Here is a 27,168-nt window from a genome sequence, read left to right on the forward strand (position 1 = left end):
ACTAGCACTCCTCCAGGGTCGTTATTTTATACAGGCCCTTCAGCCCCTTCAGCGTCATCTACACCAAATGAAGAAAATGCTGATGATGATAGTGAAGATGAGGAGACTGAAGAACAAGTTCCACGAAGAAATCCTCCACGAAATAGGCAACCACCGCCATGTGGACTCATTCGAGAAGACGACATCGGTGATCCAGTTATATTTAATGTTATTTAAATAATTAAATTTCAGAATTTATGTAATTTGGTTATGTTATTAAATGTTTCATGGTTGTTACATACATATTTTTTAATGTTATTTTTTATTCACATTAACATTAAATGTTTGATAAATGTTTTAAAATACAAAATTTATTTCAAAATTTAAAATAAAAATAAAATAATATTATTCAAATTAAATTTAAAATATAAATTATAGTATTCGAAATTTAACATTAAATTTCAACTTAATATTCCAATTGTATTCGAAATTAAAAGTTATATTCCAATTATAGTTCACAATACTTAAATTGAGATTAAATTTATCCATACATATGATTTTCATTAACATAATATTAAAACGTATACATTAAAATCAACTATGTTGAGTTCATCGATCGACGGAATCAACCAAGAGGGGGGGGTGAATTGGCATTTATTCAATGTCACATTTCAATGCTCATTCATACAATTTCAATGTCAAAACTTATCACTTCACATTTATTCAATTTATCCATAACATTTTATCTAATTTATTCAAACTTCCATAACGTTTTAATTTAAGTTATTCTTAACTTGTTGAACTTCAAAAGAAGTTAAATTTAAGTTATTCCCCGAGGACATGAGTGACATAATAGGGCAATGATAACATATTCTCTGACGAAATAATGGAAGGCGCGCCCCCGGGAACGCGCCTTCATGTGAATAGTGAAATAATAGGTACTGATATATCTAGTGTCCCGAGGGACATGAGTGACATAATAGGGCAATGATAATATTCTCTGACGAAATAATGGAAGGCGCGCCCCCGGGAACGCGCCTTCATGTGAATAGTGAATAATAGGTACTGATATATCTATTGTCCCGAGGGACATGAGTGACATAATAGGGCAATGATAATATTCTCTGACGAAATAATGGAAGGCGCGCCCCCGGGAACGCCTTCATGTGAATAGTGAACCGATTATAGACACTATTATATGCAACGTGTTATAAACTTTCAAAACAAACTTCAGTTCACAATCTTTCAAATTCTCAAATTCCCAAACACTAAATTCTCAAATCTCTGAAAATGCGTCGTCTTTCTGCTGTTGTTTGTATGATGGAGAAATTAAGGAAGCTTAAGAGGGGGTTGTTTTTGAGTCAGATCATTATATCCCCTTAACCTTGAGAGAAACATCACAATTGAGGAGTTAATCACAAAAAAATTCGTTAAGATTCGTTGTAGCAGGCCAGAGAAGACGATCTTCACTTCAATACAGATTTCCTACTGAACTTTTCCGCTCACGTATACATCATTTAGCTTTCAAACGATGATGATGTTTCTATGATGGTTGATGCTCATATGGGGAGTTCACAATCTTATTGAAATGTATGCCACTTTTATTGAGGTTCGTGTAACTCGTGGTCTCTCATATTCCTCTCACTTTGGCATTGCATATCAAACTGGTCAAGTTGATAGCCCGACACAATTATCTGTAATGATTTCACCATTTAATGGCGGATCCAACGCCATATACCATGCCATCAAGTTCAATAGGAAGGCATTCATCTGCAACTGCTTATGATCTAAACCCACGTGGCTTCACCAAATCCCATATGGCAACATCTCTTCTACTTCAAGGGGCAGACATCATCTGCCAATGTTTCGACTTACATATGGAAATGCCAACGAGACGACAGTCTATTCACATCCCACATGATACAATGGCCTCAAGTTCAAGGGGAGGACACGCAAGCGGGAACTTATTTGACCTCAACATTGGATTATCGGAGGAACCTATCCTCCAGAAGAACCTCTTCGGGAGCCAGGTGCAGATGGTGCTGAAACGGGATTCGTTGAACCTGACTCACCACAGTTTAACGTACATTCTGATGATGACGGATGACGTTCCGATAAATACAACACCAGCCGACTTCCTGCACATATGTATGAGGCTGATTATGATGCATGTATGAGCCTGAATTTCCAGATCTTCCTGATGTTGGCAACTATGACTTCAATCATCAGTCAATGACGGTAATTTACATATTGGAATGGAGTTCGCATCGAAGGAGGAAGCAATGATGGCAATAAAGAGTTACAATATTCGTAACTTAGTTCAGTCCCGAGTTGATCGATCTAACACGGAGAAATATGTCTGCTACTGCGTCCAACGTCACAACGATCTTCCTGATGTTGGCAACTATGGACTTCAATCATCAGTCAATGACGGTAATTTACATATTGGAATGGAGTTCGCATCGAAGGAGGAAGCAATGATGGCAATAAAGAGTTACAATATTCGTAACTTAGTTCAGTCCCGAGTTGATCGATCTAACACGGAGAAATATGTCTGCTACTGCGTCCAACGTCACAACGGATGTCAATGGATGGTCTGTGTATCAAAGAGGAAGAGGAAGAACAACTTATGGGAACTAACAGATACAACGGTCCTCATACATGTGTGCAACAGGTATAAACCAGGATCATCCCAACTTGGACTCCAACATTATTTGTCAAGCAATCATGCCCATTGTGAAGCAAAGCTCTCATATAGCTGTTGCAGTGTTGATTTCTGCTATACAGTCACAATATGGGTACACTGTCTCATATAAAAAAGCGTGGTTGGCAAAACAGAATGCCATTTGCAAACTTCATGGCGAATGGGATTCCTCTTACAACGAGCTGCCCAGTTGGTTTCATGTTGTGCAAAGACTTAATCTCGGGACAATTGTTGAGTTCGAAACTCAACATCATTACGTGAATGATCGAATGGTTCGCGATCGCTGCCAATTTTACCGAGTCTTTTGGACTTACCCTCAGTGTATTAATGCAGTCAAGTACTGTAAACCAATTGTCCAAATTGATGGTACTTTCTTGTATGGGAAATACAAGCAAGTTTTATTATTGGCTGTGGTCCAAGATGGAAACCGCAATATTCTTCCTGTTGCGTTTGCCCTCGTTCAAGGAGAAGACACTGAGTCTTGGGCTTTTTTCCTTAAAAATTTACGTTTACATGTTGTCACCAGGGAACGACTATGCATTATTTCAGACAGAGGAGCCGGGATAAAAGCAGCAATGGACTCTTTGGGTACAATGTATAGACCTCCACATGTTCAACATCGTTATTGTGTCCGTCATATTGCTGCAAACTATTACGGAAAATACAAGAAGAACGATGAACGTCAGTTAGTCGTGCGGATGGGTATGTTACTTTTTCCCAATTTTTCTATCAATTTCTTATTACTTATTTATACTTCATATTAACTATTACATATTCCTAATGGCTTAGGTTACGAACTCTTACCTCAAAGGTTTGAGTCGATGCTACAAGAGCTGTTTGGCAAAAATAAGAAGGGGTGCGAGTACATTATGGACATCAGCAAAGAAATGTGGACAAATGCATATGACGGGGGGTATCGCTATGGTCATATGACAACAAACTTGGCTGAAGCAATAAATTCAACCTTAAAGGGGCGCGTCATTTACCAGTCACGGCGTTGGTCAAAACGACTTATTTTCGTTTGGGTCAACTCTTTGCAAAACTCGGTGGACAAGCTCTTACTTGGATGCAAAACGGACATATTTACCACCCAAGACTAGTAGCCGATTTACAGAAAAAAGTGGCTACATCAAATGGGATGTTAGTTACAAATTTTTCTCGCACCCGTGAATTGTTTCGTGTAACCGAAATGCCACGTCCGCTGCAAGGGATTGAAGCTAACTCTTTCAGAGTTAATCTGCAAGAGAGGTGGTGCGATTGTGGTTTCTTTCAAGCACCAAATATCCATGCTCTCATGTCATTGCTGCTTGCTCACATTCGCATTTGGACTACAAAAATTATGTTGATCCCGTATACCAACTTTCACAAGTTTTCAAGGTATAAGAATTTGAGTTTCCGCCCATAGGAAACGAAAGAGACCCAAATGAGATTCAAACTTGGCTTACAATTGTACCAGATCCATTGCTATTGAGGGACTCAGGTCGTCCAAAATCTACTAGAATACATTGTGATATGGATATTGGAGAAGTCAACAGAACAAAAACGATGGGCATTGTAGAAACATCGGGCACAATAGAAAAAAATGTCCAGCTCTGTTATCATCATATAACCGTTAACTCTTATGTAATTAAAGTTTTTAAATGAATGTTTTTATTTCTAATAATTTAATGTTATTGCATTTATATAATTTGTCAATGTATGTACACCTAAATAATTTTTTTTAACTCTTAAATACATAAATATATTTAATATATTTATTTAATATAATATTTAATATTATTAGTTATATTTTTAAAATAATAATAATTCCACCTTCTAAGTAGAGAAAAATATTAAATTAAACAAATTAAAAGTTATTAAAAAATTTATGTATACGATGACACATTTCATGTTCTGATTGGAGGATTAAATTTATTAAATTAAATTTTCAATAAGACTAATTTTATAAAATATGTAAGTCTTGAAGATTAAATATGTAATTATACTAATTTATTAACTTATGCATCAATATTTTCGTTAAATATTGATATGAGATGACTAGATTGATTGATAACATTTAAATAATTAACTGATAAAATTAATAGATCAATAATCAAAATCAAAAATACTCGAAACTTGATAATTCTTACATTATAATCGAAACATTTTACATAATATATTATTAATTTATAATAATAATAAAAATAAACTATTTATTATAAAATAAAATACTCAGCGAAAAACACGGGTAAAGCGCGCCCCCGGGGACGCGCCTTTGCCAACTTAGTAGAAAGGGTGCTAGTTCTGGAAATATTGGTCAAACGGTGTCAGAAAAGTAAAATTATAATCAAACGGTGTCAGTTATGTAAAAACCCCCGATATTAATGGAGTTAGGAGTAATAGAGAGGGTAAAGGACGCTAGGGGAGATATTAGAGTACAAAGTGAAGAAAGGGAAAAGAGAGGTGTTGGGTTGGGAAAAGGAAGAGTGGTGATGACGGTAGGAGGGGCGGGGGCGAGAGGGTAGTTTTGGCATATTACTTAATTTATTGTTTTAATCGATTTTTATTTATTCAAATAAAGAAAATTAAAATTAGAATGTGACATGACATGCTTTGATTGATCATTGACTTTTTTTTATTAACGGAGTTAATGATTTAATGTAAACGAGATAACATTTTAATTTTAGCGAGTAAAATGTTTTAAAAAATATTTTAGAGACCAATTTATTATAAATGTTATACTTTATGTGGCGGCGATGCCTTATTATTTTAACCATTGCTGAAGTCAATAACACAAGTTGATATTGAGAATATTGAAGATAATACCGATTTAACAATCCTATTAAAGAACGACTTATACGAAAAATCCCACATACATGTGAAACTCTTAAACGAAAAAGACATCACCAGAAAATATCAACCTTTTTTTTATATTTTTGCAATACTGTATTAAATTCAATATAAATATTCTATCAATGTTATAAATATTTTAATTTTGTTTTATTAATCTTATAAATATTTTATTTTTATTTTATTAGAACTATAAATATTTTTTTATTATTTATCCTTTATTTTAATTTTTTATTTTCTGTTCGACGCTAAGGAATCACCTTTAATTTGTACAAATCAAATGATGATTGGACTGTCGTATTAGTGGAAAGGGCGTTCTGTAGAAAATATTTTTCAAAGACACTTCCTATAGTATAAATTCACCTTACGTGGTCGAAAAGTTAATTTGGTGTATGGTAAACATGTTCATGGATGATTAATTATACCGTTTAATCTAAATGATAGATTGATTATTATAATAATTACGAAATTTTTTAACTATAACCTAACCGTTAAGAAATGATTAACCGCTAACGGTTAACCATTATTAACAATTTGATTTCAAATTAACCTATGGTGAACATATTACAATTATTTTTTAATATAATGCAATATGAACTTTTTAAAGTTTCATAATTCATACTAGAAAAGTGTTAACATTTAACACATTTACATCGGTACAAGTGAATAAAATAAAAAAATATAACACTCGACGCATACTATACTTACACCGGTCTAAGTATATTTATCTCACAAAAAGCATAATACTTAACACATACTTACACTAGTATATATACATCTCCCAATATAATTATAAATATAATTTATTTAAAGGTTAACCAACCAAAATTCATAGTCGTAATCTTAATCAATAACCATCATCTTTAGCGATTCGGTTAACCAAAATTATTTAACATTATCGGTTCAGTTAATAAACCTGTTAAATGTAACGATTAACTATTGCAATTTTTTTTAAAACCCCTAGTGTATTGTATGTATTTATGGAATTGTGTTGGCATATTATAAACAAAGAAAACCGATGTATATACCTTGCTCTCTGGCATTGGGCAAGAATACTTTGACATCCCCCATTCCAAATGTAACTCATCCTCCATAAGGCCACGTGGCAGGTTCCATATTCTATGTAAATCCTTTTGCCCAAACAGGTATATTGTATATCAGAATTCCAAAAATGAACGAAACCCCCATTGTAGTTAAAGCATAAACGTAAGCTCTCCAAGGGTGCTTGCTTTCTCTCATTGCGTTGAACTCGGCGATGAAAGTCGAAACTGTACTCAGACAGCCCAGAAATCCCAACTGTATCCCCATTGCAACAGTTCCGAAGTTCGTGTTATTTACCTGCACCACGTCACAAGTGAGGCTGGCGTATTGCGGATAAAAAATATATGTAAAGAAGCCATTCAATGAACCCTTACCGATTTTTCCAACGTCGAGAGCCCAGCCATTATAGCAGCAGCTGAAACATTAGCGCTGAATGTCCCGAATGGAAACCATCTCAGAATCCCAGACTTCCCTAACCCGTGTCCGTTAAATCGAGCTAAGAACCACCTGATCCACACTCCAAAAGAAGCAACTAAGCAAGCCAGCCACAGCTGAGCACCACTGCTACCACTGCCAAATTCCTTCTTGAGCAGCGATCCACTTACACTCAATAAAACGCCTAGAACTAACAATAACACCACCATTGCAGCCAAATGACGTCTGAAGCTGTTCAGCCTCCATTTACGGTAAATGATAGGTTCTTCCTTATTCGTGCTAGTATTCAGCCTTTTGAGAATCCACCGGAAACCCTTGGCTGTCTCGATCCCGAAAATTATGGAATAAGCTGCAAGAAACAACCCTGCAAGTAAAGAGTTTCAACTTTTATAGATGGTTTGAGCCAAGTAAAGACCATTTTGTTCTTTAGTTTTGAATATGCAAACAAAAACTCTTAAACAGACACACAGAACATTACCTACAAGAAACCCAAGTATAGCTTGCACCCAATTGCCATTTACACTGAGATCAAGCATTTTTTGATTCCAACCACTGAATGTCGTGACACTTCCCAAAAATCCTGTAGTCAATCCGATTGCCAAAATATCCGATAGTTGAGATATGTCGCCTTTGAAAACAACACCCCACCACCCCATCAAGAAAGAGCCAACCTGTACGAATATGTAGCCAGTTCATGAGAGAAAAAAAAACTTTGAAGATATTCATAGGAAGTGAAAAAACAGAAATCTGAAGCAAATGAAAATCTATTTTGGAAGTGCAAAAACCGAACTTTGAGCCAATCTATCTTAAAAATTGGTTTCGCTAACCAAACGGAGGAAATTGTAACTGCCTCAGGTTATCTTAAAATCAATTAGTTATATCCACATTGATTTAATTAAATATCCAGAATTTACAGATTTGGATTAAGTGCTTTGAGCATCACATCCACAGCATAAGCCTCGCATCAGCATTCAAGAAGAGAAGCTCCCACCAGTCAGTCTAGCATATCATCGATATACCGTTTTCAATATCATGCATGCATGGCTGTATCAGTTTGTGCGTGCACCCAACAACTATAAATTGTCATTCATTGCAAACAATGTGTATGTGTGTTGGAAAGAGAGACATACCATATTAGAAGGAAGGTTGGGGTATATAATGCTCTGATTGCTGGTCACACCTGAAACACTCGGTCCGAAAAGTTTTTCAAGCAAATATCTTGTTAAAACCTGAAAACTATCAAAAGTCAGTTTTACCAATAAAAAATATTCTTCCCAATGTTATAAAAGATCAGGATTAGCCATTAAAAGAATATGGTTCCTTTAAGATAACTGACATAACAATATGGAAAATTTGGAATCAAGAAATGTTAAAATTGGATCTTTACAGGTGACATGAAGGAATAGGACCTCAAATGCTAACCCTTACTAGTACAATAAAGCAATGGCAACTAACTATTACTTGTGCAAATTTATAACACTGACACAAGGATAGATGTAAGAAAAATCCCTTTTATGCTTATTTCCAATAAAACTTTGAAACTTAACATCTCTTTTCACCGATTATCTACAAAAAGAGATAATAAAATAGAGAAAAAGGTCGAGCATGATCCAACCAAATAACTTTATTCAGTTTTTCTATACGGTAGCATTGCAGCCATTTCTGACATTGATGACAATGAAATATCAAAACCTTGATGATCACAATGCTCAAGCAATCAATACAAAAGCTATGAAATTCACTAATGATCTGGTAGCTAAAGTCTTTTGACCAAATGAATTGATATTATAGGCTTCAAGATGCTACACTTCGAGAAAGAAGAAGCAATTCAAAGTAAAAATATAAATGGCAGATATCTTTGTATTCAATAAATGTAATAATGAAAAGGAACATATATAAGTATCCCATCCAATGAAATAATTTCCTGGTCACCAATCTAATTGTCTCAAGAATAGAAGCTCGGATACATTACCCCAAGAATTCCAAAAACAGCCAAATGGATAAGGCATGATACATATTCCATTAAGATCGGTAGTCCTTGTTTTTCCTGCCCATGGAAGTGTGAAGCACATAATTTATTTGTATTATCAGAGCCTGACTGAAATTTGATATTCATGCTATCACTAACAATCACGCTAACAGAAAAAATTAACTTAAAGCTCACTTGTTTGTTATCTCCAGGGCCCTTCAGTGAATCAATTGGAAGGGGAAATATGACATCCTCTCGCACAGGTGACGCAACAGAGACTTTATGCAAATCCGCTGGATGAATAGGAGGCCCACCTTCCATTCCAAGATCAAGAGATAAGCGGCAACTACTGTTCCTTTGGCTGTGAAGGGCCCGATCACCAATATCCCCAGCCTCCGAAACGGACTCGCTTTGGATTTCATCATCGATATGTAAGGACACGACACTTGACATACTAATAGATCGCTTCCTTAATGAAGAGCCAAAGCTGCTTGTCCTGCTAAATGCTCCAGTTCTTTTAGGTTCAGGGTTATTAGTAACATGATCCATAACTCTCCTGCCAGAAATATCAGATATATTACTATTAGTGTATCTTTCACAAAAAAAGAAAATTTGTGATGTTTATTCATACACAAAAGAAACATGAAACATCTCCTGATGATGATATGATTGGGTTAATTATACTCACATAGTCACAGCATCGATAAATGATCTGTAAAGTACTTTGTCAGACTGAAGTCCATACTTATAACAACTCAATAATTAATTACATATACACAGATACTCATAATTAAAACACAATCTGAAAGACAAAAGCAAAAGCATATAGCAACTGCATTTCTCAGCATTATAGAATATGTGCTCAACAGATGATAAAATGCAAGATAAAGGATACCTACTCAGACTGTTTGCTAAATATTTCAAACATTGAATAGGAAGAAATCTAGTTTATTTTCAAGAAAAAATCATTTGCATGACTTGCTTGCGATTAAAAAAAAACATACGCATCACCTAACACTGATCTTATTTGAAGATTTCCCACACTACAATAGGTGATCCCTAAAGATAAGCAACCTTAATTTTAAAAATTATAAATTACAAACTAGTTACGGCGAAGGTCATAACCAAATGATAGCTACTTATTATTTATAAAATCAGGTCTCAGAATTCAAATCCACATGACTACATTTTAGGAAAGGTAAATTTCCATAACATGAATGCTAAAAATTAGCCATTTACAAGTTCAGTCAAGAAAAAGGTTAGCAAGAACCAATCAAATGCTGAAATACAAGGATATTTAACAATTTAATTATTAGTATTGCTCGTATACTTTTCAGACATTCAAAACATATCAGAAACCCTTGTAAAAACTTCTTTTGTCCTTTCATTTCTCATTTTAAGAATGTTAAAACAAATATACAACAAGTACTAAAGTTTTGATAGTTCTTATCAAATGAGGATGGCAGCCATAAAAGAATATCAACCAAAGAAAGGGGTACCAATAATTGAAGTGGTTAATGTAAAGTGAGGTAGAGGACATGATAGACAATTAGATAAGACAAACAAACTATGAAGGCATGATTCTTTTCTGATAATCTTCCATTACATTCAAGTGGTTGTGGATCCCACGTTTCATAAAGAAAAAGAGTAATAGTGCTTTACAAGAAACTTTTGAAATTTAATGGGGAACAATCTCAATAACCATAAAATTAACATCCGTTTCAACAATTCAAAGATGTGTCCTTCAATATCATACCAAACCAGAAAAAAAAAAAAGATGAAAAAGTTACATTAAGTTTTAGGGTTCTGGCTGAAATTCCTTAAAATATTCTTTATGGAGCAGAAATCTTAAAAAGCCGAAACTTTTCCATCTTTTGCACTAAAATAATAAGAACAGCATATCTATGATAACGTAACAACAAATTAAAAACCCAGATAAATAAAAAGAGAAACTACATGAACAAAAGCTGATATAATTAAAGAAACATGAACAAAAGTGCGAAATGAAATCACAGCTAAAGGTTAACTTTACTGCCATGAATTTATTACTAATAATAATAAAGGAAAAGTCGCATACCGAATACTAATAGTTGAAAGTTTGTATGAACCAGTAAACTAGCAACTGAAAAAAATGAATAGAGAGGATTCAAAACAAATGCGTCAAGAACAAGAACCAGTGGAAAGGTTTGGGATGTAAAAGTAGAGACGAAATATACAAAAAGATAAACCAGAAAATGGGTTTTAATAGAGTTGAATGTTTTTAAATGTTTCAGAAGAATTAAAACAGAGAATGTTGATGGGGGAGATATTAGGGATGGGTATGGGTCGGGTTTGGTCGGTTTCGACCAACCCGACCAAACTCAAAAATCTTTTATTCGATCAAATCCGAAAAATATATACTCTTTACTCAATCTGAAGTTAATTCGATTTTTCAAGATAAAATCTGAATTCGATCTGAATCGACACTAAATAATAAAAAATATTATTTTTATTCAATAAAAATAATGATTTAATTGAAAAAATAATATATAAAGGGTATTATTGTAATTATTCCTAAATATAAGGTAAAATTATATTTTTTCGGGTCGGGTGTGATATTTTTCACTCTAAACCCAAATTCGACCCGACACAAACATTATCTTTAAAAAATTTGACTCAACCCGAATCCAAATTTCTTATAAAAAACAACTCAATCGGGTCGGAACCATGCCATCCCTAGGAGATATTTTTTTTTTTGAAAAAATGAGATATAGATTGCGGGAAAATGGAAAAAATAAGGGTAAACTTTGCGTATAATACTTAAATTATCAATTTTAGTTTGTTTTAATACCTAAATTTTTATTTTTTTTAAAAAAATCATATATAATATTTAGTTTTTATTTTATTTTTGTAAGGCATTGCTAAAGATTCAACAGACGAGTTGACGTGGCATAGCTTCGATGAATGGACGACCAATTTGAATGGTGGACTACGATGGAATAACGAGTCAACCAACAAAATCCGATTTTAGGTCTATCAGACGTTGGATCATGGAGATTGGATGATGAAGAAATCGAAGAGTTCATCGTCAATTTGTGGAGAGTAAGGCGTTTCTCAGTGAAATAGAGGGCGGAAATTTTTTAGGGGTCGAAAAGGTGCGAACTAAAAAGTTAGGCTTCATCGACAGACGGATGCAACAATCAACGACTGTAAACGTGGTGGTCAGCGAGTTTGTCAGTTAAATTTTTAACGGTGGATACGAAAATGAAATAAAAGCTACACATTAAGTATGATTTTGAAAAAAATGAAAATTTAAATACTAAAACAAATTAAAACTGATAGTTTAAGTACTAAATATATAATTTACCGAAAATATGTAAATCAATAACAATGTAGTATTTCTTAATTCCCGTTATACAGCTTGACTTTCTTGCCTTAAAGTTTGACTTGAATTTCTTTTTAATAAAATAGATTAGGTCGGTGTAATAAGTTAATACGATATTGTTTTAATTAAAAAATTATTTTAAAAGAATAATTAATATTAGAAAAGGTATATTTTATTTGTTATACTTTATATATTTTTTAAATAAAATAATGAAAAACTTAATTAAATAATCGAAATTGAATTTAATGAATTTTATATAAAATTATTTTATTATTAATAATATATCTCAATTTTTTATCCAAATATATCTCGTTTAAAAATATTTTTTTTCATTTTAATAGGTATTGTAGATTATTTCTCAGTTAGTATATTTTTTGTCATGTAAAATAAATGTACATTATGAAATAAGCACGAAAACGCTCTTTGAAAGATCACTCTATAAAATTATCCAGAAAAAAGATCACTCCATAGGACGCCTCTTTTTTTTTACGTGACAACAACACGGCTACATGTTGGATTGAACTGAAAAAAATATGAAAAAGAAATACGAATTTTGTTCAAAAAGAACAAACATGAGCTAGGTGATGACACATATATTAACCTTCTATTCAATCACTCAATAAATATATGTTTAAAATGTTATATGTAAACACTTGAAAAATAACATATGTAAACAATTTGGGATTTGAAAAATCTCACGAGCTTATCAAATCTCACATTATTTAGATACGTAAGTTTTCAAGTATTTAATATATAGCTTTTTAAATATGTATATATTGTGTAACACCCCAACCCGTATTCGACCCGGATCCGAGTCCGAAGTGTCACATTGACTTTTCAAAACATTTACTTGTATAAAATAGTGAGTAATTTAAAATTTTTATAACATATAACTTATTCAAAACATTTACCGAACTATTCAGAGCTTATACAATATATTATTTTGAATACATGCCAACTAGAACTTTATATATTAAAATACATATTATTCCCCTTTCTTTTAATCTTACATTCGGTAAGGAGAACATACCTGTCTTGCTCCACATTGCTCTTTCCTCTTTTCACTTCTGTAACCTACGTGTGAAACAATCACACGCTAAGTCTATGACTTAGTCAGACATATAAATACATATGTAAATTATCAAATGCATGTACATATCATGTAATACAACGTCATACTTGTATACATACTTTTTCATGTAACAATTACATACACACATGCATGTCATCATTTATATTTTCTCATACTCTTATATGATTATCCTTTCTATCTCTTATCTCTTGTTCATATGATCTCTTATTTTCATATTCTATATCTTATAACATATACAATGATCACTACCACACATATATCATATAATTCATATCAAAACACATATATCAGTTCACAACCGAACACACATCGTATCGTATCAATTGATTTATTTACTCTTTAAAGTCTATGTATTAACACATGTATACTTTTGAGAACTTAAGGTATGTGAGTACATTGAGGTTGTGCACCACTATGCTGTCACCACAGCTCGTATAAATGTCCTAAAGGACCTATCCAGAGGTCATAAAGAACCTCGACAACTGTCCATAGGTCCCGAAGAACCTAGGTAAACTATCCATATGTTCCTTAGAACATAGGTATATTGTCCATATGTCTCGAAAGACATAGGTAATTCTGTCCATATGTTCCGTAGAACATAGGTAAACCCTCGACTATTGGTATGCCAACTATACCCCTAGCTCTCATATCACCTAACATGGGCATTATATTCATATCACTTCTCTTATGATCACATGTTCCTTTTCTTCTGTCACATACCATATATATGTGTAAAACTCTATCTCATATCACATAACATGTAATACCAGTGCATGTAATCACGTATTAAATTTAATCACATAGATCATCTCATATGGTTTATATTATTTCTCATTTGTTCATGTACTTATGTCATATCAACACGTAATTCATTGTCACATATCACGTAGCTTATGTCGCATAACTTGTATCACATATACACATTCATATCACATGTTCATATAAGCTCCTAATTTCTTTCACATTTACATATAACCATGTAGCTTCTTTTCACGTAATTCATGTCACTTTTCATTTATCACATATAACATGGCTTAATATATGTTTGTATTCTTTTTCACCTAATCACATCTACCTCTTCTCATATATCTCATACATAATCTCTATTATATATACATTCATTCACTTATCTTATAGTTATGTATCATATTACATAATTTAACTTATATCATATTATCATGTGTACATATATCATGGATACTTAACATGTATCATATAAACATGTATTTACACATGTCATTAACACATGCAACAATCAATAACACACATGTAACATATCAAACATATGCTCATATTGATGAATTCATGTATTTTACTATAGGAAATAAAATTGTCACAAGTCTTATTTCCATTAAATATAATACACTATCTAATATGCACTCACCTTGGCCTCACTAAGTTCCAATCCCATTTTATGATTTCTTTTCTTTCGATCGAATCTTAACTTGATAATCGTTTCGGAACTTGTTCGTGCTCGATATCTACACAATCATGTATTTATACTATCAGTATCCAATAGATATACTATAAACTATCATTTCTTAGACTGAGAGAAAGATTTATTCCATTTCTATTGCAGTGCATCGATACATTCTACAATGTATCGATGCATCCCTTAACATGTGCATCGATGCACTGCCCATGCATCGGTACACAAATTATATTCGATGTTTCCATTTTAAGGGGATGCATCGATGCACGAATTACATTCGATGCTTCTTTAATTGAGAGTGCATCGATACACATTGAAGATGCATCGATGCACAAAACCCAAAAATTCCATTTTGAGCACGAATTGCCTTATTTTGCCTTCGAATTCTACTTATCAACCCCTCCTTATGCCTTAAAACTTATCTATACATATGTAAACCTTCTTATAACACTATAACTCTTCACCATCTCTCATAATTCACCATATTCTTATAACACTATAACTCTTCACCATCTCTCATAATTCACCATAATTCTTGAATCAAGAATTTCATCAAATTTCCATGTATTCTAATTCAATTCTATCACTTCTAACTTCTTATTAACCCTTTGACAAGTCAAATCCATCTTTAGAACTTTAAAAACCTTTCTATAACAAAAGTTCATTTCTACACCCTTTATATAATTTCCTTTTTAATTCTCTATTCTTGATGTTTAAAGCTTATATAAGCTTTCCTTAAGCTTATATAATACTCAAAGAATCAAAAGCAACTTATAAATCCAAGAATTAAACAGCTGAAATTAAACTCACATTTAACTGAGGCTTACGGGGAGAAGAAGAAGCTGAAGAAGAAGAGTCTGGATACATTTCCTCATTTCCCACGTTTTTATATACCTTAAAAAGAGAGAATAAAAATCTTCTTAGAAAAGACCATAATACCCTTGTTACTTTCCAACTTTACTATTAAATCCAACATCAAATTTCTTCAATTAAATCCATGAACTTTTAACTTAATTTGAAATCGAGCACATAGTTTTTAAAATTTGCAATTTGGTCACTAACACTGATTTGGGATTTTACATATTGAGTGATTGAACATAAGGTTAATGCACAGGTATTATTGATGTTACCCAGCTCGTGCTTGTGCTTGAGTAATTATGTATCTTTGACATGCACCACATGCATTTGTTTTTTTAAATCATATAATTTTCTTTCACATTTTCTATCTCTATTTTTCTTTTCTTTCATTTTAGTCCAACTTTAAGAGTTTTGACCCTTTTTGTCACATCAACAAAAGGCTCTTCCTATAAAAAACGTCTTTCAGTTACATGACAATAAAAAGTGCTAGATTAAAAATAATATGAAATTAGTGTTAGATTAATAAATTGTTTTTAAATGTAGTATTAGAGTTAAAAAAACCTAAATCTTAATGCCTTGATTTTAAAGAGCAAACTAATTTCTTCAAAGAAGTTAAAAAAAATAATATTTTAATGGTAAACTACATCATATACCATAGAACTTTAGGCATTCTATCGTTTATATCATTGAACTTTCAATTTTGCAAATTATAACACTGAACTTTGATTTTCCTTTCAATTATACCACTGAACCATTAAATCGTTTAACAGCACGATGACGAGGCTAAATGATGCTGACGTTACTGACAAATGTTCACTTAGACAACTCATGAAAATGATGTAATTTTAAGTTCGGTGGTATAAATGATACAACACCTAAAGTTTGGTGGTATCTGGTGTAGTTTACCCTTTTTTAATAGTTTGGAATGATTACAAGGTAATATTTGTTCAGAATTTTCTTAACCTACACCCTACAAACTCGAGATATCTAGTGACATTGGTGGCTCAGGTGGAGGTAGTTTGTCAGAAGAAGATAGATGTGGAAATTTCCATGGCATGTTCCATATGAAATTGAGCCAAGATGTTTGAAATGTACTACGCTTGAGATAGAAACAAACCGGTTGGAGTGGAAATAGCTTCAATGCCAAGAAAATGGTGGATCAATCCCATATCCTACAAAGCAAACTTCGTAGATAATAAACTAGTGAAATGAGCAATTAAGTTAGTATTATTACTAGTAAGCACAATATCATCCATGTATACTACAAGGTACAAAATGAATCCCTTTGTATTACAAATGAAGAATGATACATCATTATTAGATTTCTAAAAGCCAACATGAAGAAAAAATTGAGAAAGTTCAATATATCATACCATCAATGTCTGTTTTAATCTATACAAGGCCTTACGTAACTAAAAAATGTGAGAAGGTTTTGTAGGGTCAACATATCCCAGAGTTTGTTCTAGATAGGCTTCCTCGTGCAAATTGCTATTTAGAAAGGCATTATTGATATTAAGCTATTTGATATGTCACATATGATGAAGTGCAAGGGTGAAGATAATACATACAATAACGTGTCTTATCACAAGACTAAAAGTTTCAAAATAATCACGACCAACTTCTTGACAATACCCTTTTGTTACTAATCGGGCTTTGTATCGATCAATAAAGTCATTAGGACATCGTTTCATGTGAAACACCCATTTTCACCCTACTATAGATTGCTTAGATCATGGAACAATATCTCATGTTTGATTGCTCATCAATGCAATAAACTAATCTTTCACAACTTGCCTTAATAACGAATCTTTAAGAACTTGAGTAAATTTTTTGGCTCTAATGTGGAAGACAAAGAATGACATGTAGTGGTATTAACAAATAAAGGACCAAAATACCTCATATTTAGCGAACAAGTGTGTGGTTATCGAGTATTTTACTGTAGCAGTTCAATCAAGGGATCTAGCGGAGTAGTAGGTACATCATTATGCATTGCCATATCAACCAAGGGTGATGGTGTAGTAAGTCGATCATCAATTTACTATGGTATGTTAGATAAGGGTGTCGGTAATGCAGTTGATTCATCATTTTGCCCTGACATATCAACCAATAAAGTTGTAAGAGACGATGCTGTTGCAACATTGAACAATACTAGGGGAGAATATTTGTGGCACAATGATTGCACGTCGTGTAACATATTCTGGTTTAAATTTATGATTTATGTACAGTCGTAGCCAAGGAAAGCATAAGCATCAAAATAGTTGAAGCTTGTCATATTTCGATGCTTGTTAATAAAGTAAGGAGAATGTCAACACATTATCCAATGCCAATGTTGGCATCTGATTGATGATATAAACAACTGCTTGAAAAGCATGAGGCAATACTCTGTTGAAAGAGATGCAAAGTGAAATAGAGAAAGACTAGTCTCCACTATGTGACAATGCCGTTCAACAGTCTCATTGTGATTAGGAGTGTGAGATAGTAAGTGAAGTGTGAAATACCTTCTAAATTCAGAATGAACAAAAGCTTAACAAACTCACCTCTATCACTAGATAATATAGACACAATGGTCTGGTTGAAAAAAGCTTTCAACAAGCCTTTTAAACTGAGGAAATATTATCGCAACATCATATTTCTTCTTCATCGAGTATAACCATCTATACTTGGTGAAGTGATCAACAAACACCACATAATATGAATATCCATTATACAACATGTGTTTAGTGCTTCAAACATCATAATAAAGTAGTTTAAGGGGCAAGAGCTTGACATAATATTTTTATCAAATGGCAATCTATGACTCATATTAATAAGACATGAATAACAATGATTTTTTTCAAGCTAGTTGAATCATAAGGTATATTACAAGAGTGTAATATTGAAGCAAATACTTTATCTGACGGATGATCAAACTTGTGATTTAATTGAAGTACGGACAATCAATTGATTGACTTGGCTTGATAAAAAACAGATCGTGGAGCATAATAGACACCAAAAATTTTATTACCATGAAGAAAAGGAGTTCTCATGGGTTGATCCTTAACAAAAAAATAAGAGTAAAAAAATTCAACAAATACATGATTAGTCTAGTATATTTAGAAATTGATACCAAGTTTGTGTGTAACCGAGGAACACATAAGACATATGTGAGAGAAAGAGGCTTAGTAACAGTAGGAACTGTGTATCAGTCAATGTGAGATATTGGTAGAGAATTACCATTACCCATATGAACTGTATGAGGACATCATAAGAGGAGAGATCTTGAAGAGTTACAGTAGTCATCGTAGTATGATGTGAAGCACCACTGCTAAACAACCAAGGTGCAGAATCATATGATGGACAAGTAGAAGCAATGTTGACAACTGATGGGTCAACCGGTGGCTATTGATAAAAGTTGTTATTGTAAAGAAATCGAACAAGCTTACGATAATCCCGAACAATATGTCCTAGCAAATTACACAACTTGCACACAATATTTTATCATTTGGAATAGCTTGATTGAGTAACAGGACTATAACCGCCACTAGAAGTCGAATGACCAGAGCGACCATCCTTCCTTCAAGAGCGATTGATTGAATAACCATGATTTGTATTAGCTCACTGTGTAGAATTTATCGTGGCAAGAAATGTGGATTGTTCAGATTCTTGGAGAAGACACCCATGGTCAGTTAAGATCTCAGACAAATAAACTATTATTGTCAGTGTGTTACATACACAAAGGGCGACAACTATTGAACGATAGTCATTGCCTAATTGATTGATAGTAGAAATCAACAAATCTATATCAGAAATAGGATAATTTTTCAAGGAAAGATCAGAGATAATATCTTGCATGTCTTTCACGTAGTCGGAGATAGATATGGAAACATACGAATTATAAGCCAACTTGGAATTACCTATAGATGCACGAGCATAACTTGTGACCAGAGTATTCCATGCCATTTTAGTAGTGACATAGAATGAATTGAGGGATTCAACTAGATCATCACAACTGCAATAAGAGCACTAATAAGAATTTGATCATGACGATATCATTACAAATATTCATGATTAGCAATCTTTTTCGTAGCATCGGTAAACTAAGATGGGGAAGGATGTGATACATCAGTATAACTGATTAGCCTAAAACCAATGAGTGACCTCCACTTTTTGAAGCCAAACAGGAAAGTTGGCGGACGTAAGTTTGATTGCAAAGTTGGTCAGTGCACAAAGATGCATAAGATTTTTTGTGGTGGAAGAAGGAGCCATGATAGGATATATGGTTTGAAGGAAAGCGAAATAGGAGGAAACAAAATAAAGTACTCGAGTAGAGAAATTCTACTTGGCTTTGATTACCATGTAAATGATTTGTATATTTGATGGATATGACATTTACAAGTGATGAGTGTATATAAGATTACAAGAAGACCTAATTGTACAAAGATAAGGAAAGTCAAATGTTTACACAAAGTAAGGTTTACCCAAAGTAAAATTGGATTGAATATGATTAGATTATATTAGATAATCTTTATATTTGATATGGAACTACTGGAGCACATGACTCTAGGAAGAATAACCTTCCCTTTTATCAATAAGACCAATTGATGGGTTTTTAAATAACTTCATATTAAATTTGCTTCTATTTATACTAAAAAATTAAATAATTTAATATTTTTTTTAAAATCTTGAAAGGTCGTGTATGTTTAGCCACAACTACACCATTGAGTATTATGAAATATTTTTTAATAGTCTAGGGTGATTAAAAGGTAGTATATGTTTATAATCTTTCTTAACCCTTAACAATACACACATACCTTATAGATGATGCTGCTTAAATTCAAGATCTTAAAAAACATCAATTCTTTTAATTAATGAGCACACTCAAAAGATTCTATTATGAAATAAATATAAGTATTATTAAGATGTGATAAAAACAACTTTTAACTCTACCTACATATATTATGATTTAGGGATATACATAAAATTGTATGTTAGGAGATAAATTCATGAAATTTTAAGAGAAGGAAATCTAAAAAATTTAAGATGATAAAATTAAATTATTAATATAAAATATAAAGAAAATATTTAAACTGTCACACCCATTATTATGGCCTAATTTTTTTTTAATTTTTTCAAGAATTAATTTGAAATTTTAACTAAATTCAGGGACCAAAGTGAAATTTTAATTAATTTAGAATCCAAATTCAGAAACTATAAAAAACTAGAGGACTTATGGTATGATTTTACCATTTTTCCTTTTTAGGGGATATATATCCCCCAAATCTGGAAAGTTTTCTCTTTTGGAAACTTCATTCTCTCTCTCTTCAACATTTTCTCTTTTAGTAGGAAATCTTTAATTGACATTTCATCGTTGACCGTTATTCCGTTTTAAACACTTCCCGCACCATTGTGTTCCTTGCATCGTCATGAGTCCACCAGTGTCCATCTTGTCTATGATGCTGCCAGCGTGTGAAGGGGTGAGGAAGATCAAGTTTTTGACATTATGAAATCGAGCTCTTCGCCGTTCACCGCTGTGAACCAAAGTTGGTAAGTGTCTCAAGGTTGATAAGTGTCTCAAAACCCTTTAAAAAGCATAGGAAATTTTCCACTATTTTTTCGACCCCGAATGGCCTTTCACGTGCCACACGTGTCACCGCTGCGCGTGGGGAAGCCCCAACGCCTGGTGGGTTTCTAGAAACAAGCCGACCTGATCTGACATGGTCTAACCCAAACCGAACGGGTCAACCGTTGACCATTGACCAACCATTGATTCGTTGACCATTGACTCACCGTTGACCATTAATTATTGACTAACAGTTAACTGTTGACCGACGTTGACTTTTTTGAAAACATCTATCTTGACATTTTTCGACGTCATGAGTTCGATTTTGCGATATGTTTTCCCAAATTCTGACCCGAAAGCCCTTAATCAAGCCACTTAATAATAGGTTTTTGTAAATTGTTTAAATAGAGGTTTTGTTATTCATATTAGGATTTTGATATAGATTTTCTGATTTGTAGGATCTAGCGATGTCGTTGATCGTGATCGACAGACTTAGTAGGCTTCCTTATTAGACTACTTAGTCTGGTACTGTGTGTTTCTTGATGGTGTTACATTAATGTTTTAAATTATTTATCTGAACTGTTTTAAATTTAAGATAATACTGAATATTTTTACGACAAGATACATGCATTTTTAAATATTGTTTATCTAATATTTGATTAACTATATATTTTTGATATGATCTCTAGTTACTGTATTTCTATATTTGATTTATGAGTCTGGAACATTTTCATGTTTTAATGGATTAAACTACCATTTTCACTTTAATACATACATATTTATTACTGTCATTGGGGGGTATTATTGGAGGAAGTATATCAGACTTAGTCTATTTCTTATAAGATCTTACTGCATGCTCATCTGCTTTGTGCATAGGGTAAGTCCTTACCACAAGTTCTTATGCTATAAGTATAAGGCCCTTACCGGGTGTACAGGTGGGTGTATGGTTTTGGGAAACCTACACATTCTGGTGATCGGAAGGGGGTAGCGGTCATATTTTTAAAACATGTTTGATAAATTGATTTTTAGTTAAGTATTTTATCAATATGTTTTTATATACCGTAAGGAGCACACTAGGCTTTTTAGCTTATTTTGTAAATTTTAACCTTTTTAGATTATAGCATATTGTAGGCTAGCAAACTTGGAATCACGAGGACCGACTACTCCTATTTTTGTACCACTGTACATCTCTATATGTATTTTTTTATACTTTGGTACCACATTTTTTGCTACCGTATCGATATATCTGTATTACTAGTATTATGTTATGTATATATTTTATACGATTTTCCAATTTATGTATATAGACATATGTTTATCTTGTGAATCTTTCTTTTGGTTAATTTCATATTATACTATTATATGGATTTTAATGTTGTTTAAAATATGAAAAGAAATTCTGAATACGATATGTAGCCGCCTAGATTTAGGCATAACATCTAAGCCGGGTCTAGGGGGTTACACTTAGTGGTATCAGACCCATTGGTTTTGAATACTCAGACTGTGGATGAGTCTTAAACTCTGGATTTTTAAGATATTTTCGATATTTTCAAAAACACGTGTCACCTTATTTTATGAGTTTTAAATATAATTGATATTCGTTGTGCTAGTCCAACTTAGGTTTAAATTCTTTCTATAGAGCCTTGTAGATTTATACGATGAATGCTGCCAGAGGTTATAGGTAAGGCCATGGTCGTGGTCGAGGGTGAGCGACTCGACCTTCTGTTACGATAGACAATCAGATGTCACCTCGATATCCTCCTGTTCCGCATGTAGATTATTCAATTCCTCGTGATAATCTGGTTACTCCTATGAGAGACCCTCCTATTACTGAGAACAAGGACATTAATTTGGATGAGGATAACATTAATAGAGTTGTGTTTCGCATGTTCTGGAGAGCTGCTAGAGTCATTGATAATATGTCTACGGTCAAGATTTTGAAGTCTTTGGTAGCTATTGGATTAGTTTCGTTTGAGGGCATTATTGGTGGACCTCCGAATAACGTTGGGTATTGGTTGGAGGATACAGAGAGGATTATGAATAAGATTGATCTGAGGCCTGAACAAAAGTTTAAGGGTACATTAGCTATAATGTAGAAAGAGAGTTTTCGATCTTGGCAATCAATTTTCGGTAGTAATCCAGGGAATCAGTTGACTTAGGATCTTTTCAAAGCATGTTTTTAGAGTCACTAAATCAAAGAAAGATACCTGCAGGAGCGACACCAAGAGTTTCAGAATTTAGAGTAGGGTGATATGTCTGTTATGGATTATAAGATTGAATTTATCAGATTGAGCCACTATACTACTGGAGTTGTTGACACAGAATTAGATTGGTGCTTAAAGTTTGACAATGGACTAAGGTATGAGATCAGGATTCAAGTTGCTACCCACCGGGAGAGGAACTTTGTTGCATTGGTTGAGATAGCCAAGATCGCTGAAGAGATAAAGCGAGTGAGTATGAAGAACATGAGAGATAAAGACTGAGACCGAGACCGATTCAGGAGGCCTTCTTGTTATGTTGACTCTTCTGTATGCCCCAACAAGAGAGGTAGGGGTGAGTCTCCTCAGAGAGGTAGTGCGAGTGCCAGGCCTGTAGCTTCAAGTTCCAACTGTGACACCTTCTATTTAGGGTGGTTCTTCTGGATCACAACCTTTGCCATCATGTGAGAATTGTGAGAGAAGTCATTTTGGTGAATGTAGAAGAAGTTGGGTATCTGTTTTAGATGTGGTTATGGTGACCTTTTTCTGAGGGGTTGTCCAAAGCCAGCTCTTACAGTTCAGACACCAGCTTGTACTTCTACTCGTACTCAGAGTACAATTCAGACTCTAGTAGGGGGTCGTCTTCAGGAGAGAGCATCAGGATCAGCTAGTAGAGGCCGAGCTTCTCAGAGTAGGGGTCCAGCCAGATATGAGGTCAGACAACCTGGATTGATTTACGCTGCTAGACATCAACATGATCGCGATGAGCCTGATGTGATTGGAGGTACTGTTACTATTTATTCAGTTCCTTACTTTACCTTGTTTGATAATGGATCTACTAATTCCTATGTGTCACATTCTATTTCTCAGAGCCTTAATATCCCGGTTGGGAATACTAAGATTTCGGTAATAGTTTAGAGTCACGTATGTTATTCTATAGAGTTAGGTCAATAGAGGCTTAGTTTTTTTCATCTATTTTTATCAAGTAAATTTCGATGTTGAAATTTCTTTTAAAGGGAGAGTTGTCATACCTCAAATTAGGACCTAATTTTTTTTTAACTTTTTTATGAGAAAATTGAAATTTTAACTAAATTTGGGGGCCAAAGTGAAATTTTGATTAAATTCGGATCCAAATTAAGAAAGTATAAAAAACTAGAGGACTTATGGCTTAAGTTTACCATTTTTCTTTTTAGGGAATATATAACCCCAAATTTGGAAAGTTTCCTCTTTTAGAAACTTCATTCTCTCTCTTTAACGTTTTATCTTTTAGTAGAAAATCTTTAATCGATGTTTCGTCATCTACCATTGTTCTGTTTTCGACACCTCTCACACCATCGTGTTCCTTGCATCATCCTGAGTCCACTGTTGTCCATCTTGTCTCTGTTGCCGTCAGCGTGTAAGGGGTGAGGAAGATCAGGTTTTCGACGTTGTGAAATCAAGCTCTATGCATTTTACCCCAATAAACCTAGCTTTGTAATTGTCTCAAAACCCCTTAAAAAGCATATAAGGATTTTTTGCTATTTTTCTGACCCCGAATGGCCTCATACACGCCCCCACGCGCCGTCGCTGCGTATGGGGAAGTCTAACCACCTGATGGGTTTCAAGAAACAGGTCGAACCGATCCGATTCGACCCTGTCTAACCCGAACTGAATGGGTTAACCGTTGATCGTTGACTGTTGATTGTTGACCATTGACTGACTATTGACCGTTGACCAAAATACCCTTTCATTCTTCAATTCTTACAAATTTTTCTTACACACAATTTCTAAATCATTTTCTTATACTTTACCATTTATTCAATTTAACCCTTCAAAATTTTTAAATCCTTTCAAAATTGTCACTGGCCTAATATTTGGGGTATTACAATTCTCTCACCTTAAGAAAATTTGTCCTCGAATTTAAAGAAGTACCTGATACGAAGAGGTGTGAAAACTGCTTCCTAATGTCATCATCTCTTTCCCAAATAGCTTCTTCTACCTTATGGTTATGTTAGAGCACTTAACTAAATGAATCTTCTTGTTACGCAGTTCCTTGTTTTCTCTAACTAAGATCCACACTGGTTCTTCCTTGTAAGTTAAATCTGGTCGGATCTCTATTTTCTGTGGTGTGATCACATGGGATGGATTTGATCAGTACCTTCTGAGCATCGACACATGAAAAACATTGTGGATCTTGTCTATATCTGGAGCCAAAGCTAACTGATAAGTTATTGATCCGACCCTTTTCAAAATCTGATAAGGTCTAAAGAATCTTGGACTCAACTTTCCTTTGCGTCTAAACCACAATACTTTCTTCCAAGGCCACTTTCAGAAATACCTTATCTCCCACTTGAAATTCAATTTATTTTCTTTTCAAATCAACATAAGACTTTTGTCAATTGGAGGCTATCTTTAGATTATTCTGGATAACTTTCACTTTCTACTACATATCTTTCATCTAATCCGGGCCAACTAGGTCTCAATCTTTTAGTTTAAACCAATTTAATGGTGTTCTGCACTTCCTCCCATAAAAAGATTTATACGAGGCCATCTTATCGACGGGTAATTGTTATTATACGCAAATTTTGCTTAAGGCAAATACCTTTCCCATGATCCTTTAAACTCAATCACACATGCCCTTAGCATGTTCGCTAGTATCTCAATAGTTTGTTCTGACTGCCCATCTATTTGAGGATGAAAAGATATGCTGAAATTCAATCGAGTACCCAATGCCTCATGTAAGGACTTCCAAAATCTTGAAATAAACCTTGGGTCTCGATCGGACACTATCGATATAAGCACTCCATGCAACCAAACTATATTTTTTATATACCATTTCGCATATTTATCCATCGAGTAATCTACCCGAACTGGAATAAAGTGAATCATCTTGGTCAATATGTCCACAATTACCCATATCGAGTCATTTTTTCCTGGTGGCAAAGGTAGCCCCGAAACAAAATCCATTGTAACTCGTTCCCACTTCCACTTAGGAATGTATATCAGTTGTAGCAATCTGGAAGACACTTAATGTTCGGCTTTCACTTGCTGACATGTCAAACATCTCGCAACAAACTCTAATACAACCCTTTTCAGCAAGTACTTTAGACTCTTATGGTCTACATAAATATGGAAACGCTCACCGTACAGATAATGAAGCCAAAATTTCAAAGCAAACACAATCGCTGCCAATTCCAAGTCATGTGTCAGGTAATTTCTCTCGTGAGTTTTCAACTGTCTTGAGGCATAAGCACGACTTTTCCATCTTGCATAAGCACACATCTCAACCTATTATGAGATGCATCACTAAAGACCACATAGTCTTTACCCGAATTAGGTTGTACGAGCACTGAGGCCTCTGTTACGATTCTTTTTAGCATTTCAAAATTTTCTTTCCATTTTTTCGACCAGACAAAAGGCAATTCTTTCCATAACAACTTAGTTAGCGGTGAAGCTAACATTTAGAAGTTCTTCACGAACCGTCTATAATAACCAGCAAGCCCCAAGAAACTCTGAACTTCCGAAATATTCTTTGGGGGTTGCCAATCCACTATAGCTTGAATCTTTTTGGGATCTACTCTTATACCTTATGCGGAGAATATATGACCAAGGAAAGCAATTTCAGCTAACCAAAATTCACACTTGAAAAATTTGGCATACAATTTCTTTTCTCGATGTATCTGAATAACCACTCGAAAATGAGCATCATGTTCATATCTTGACATGGAATACACCAAAATAACATATA

General features: G+C 33.7%; 1 protein-coding gene across 4 annotated transcripts; it reads right to left on the reverse strand.

Moving 5' to 3' along the window:
- Positions 1-6,475: 6,475 nt before the first annotated feature.
- On the reverse strand, positions 6,476-26,943 carry LOC120212236 (fluoride export protein 1). Of its 4 annotated transcripts, none has more exons than XM_039210620.1 (8): positions 26,939-26,943; positions 9,153-9,510; positions 8,961-9,035; positions 8,119-8,217; positions 7,467-7,659; positions 6,928-7,352; positions 6,630-6,850; positions 6,476-6,544 (listed from the first exon to the last, which is right to left on the reverse strand). In XM_039210620.1, the coding sequence occupies exons 2-7, from the start codon at positions 9,504-9,506 to the stop codon at positions 6,632-6,634; spliced, it is 1,365 nt and encodes a 454-aa protein (XP_039066551.1). In that variant the 5' UTR covers positions 9,507-9,510; positions 26,939-26,943; the 3' UTR covers positions 6,476-6,544; positions 6,630-6,631. The 4 variants fall into 4 exon arrangements, with proteins under 4 accessions (XP_039066551.1, XP_039066550.1, XP_039066549.1 ...); XM_039210619.1 differs by lacking the exon at positions 26,939-26,943 and adding an exon at positions 11,035-11,110 and having other exon boundaries at positions 9,153-9,513; XM_039210618.1 differs by lacking the exon at positions 26,939-26,943 and adding an exon at positions 10,457-10,512 and having other exon boundaries at positions 9,153-9,513.
- Between the last annotated feature and the right edge of the window lie 225 nt (positions 26,944-27,168).

Source organism: Hibiscus syriacus, unplaced genomic scaffold (genome assembly GCF_006381635.1).
Source record: "Hibiscus syriacus cultivar Baekdansim isolate YM2019G1 unplaced genomic scaffold, ASM638163v2 tig00110007_pilon, whole genome shotgun sequence".
Lineage (NCBI taxonomy): Eukaryota > Viridiplantae > Streptophyta > Magnoliopsida > Malvales > Malvaceae > Hibiscus > Hibiscus syriacus.

Bases quoted from the DNA above. Each gene is read 5' to 3' on its own strand.
- LOC120212236 (XM_039210617.1), bottom strand. From the start codon at position 9,700: ATGGACTTCAGTCTGACAAAGTACTTTACAGATCATTTATCGATGCT. The intron at 9,514-9,653 runs GTGACTATGTGA...TATTTCTGGCAG, and splicing joins ACAGATCATTTATCGATGCT to GAGAGTTATGGATCATGTTA. The intron at 9,036-9,152 runs GTGAGCTTTAAG...TTCCATGGGCAG, and splicing joins GCCCTGGAGATAACAAACAA to GAAAAACAAGGACTACCGAT.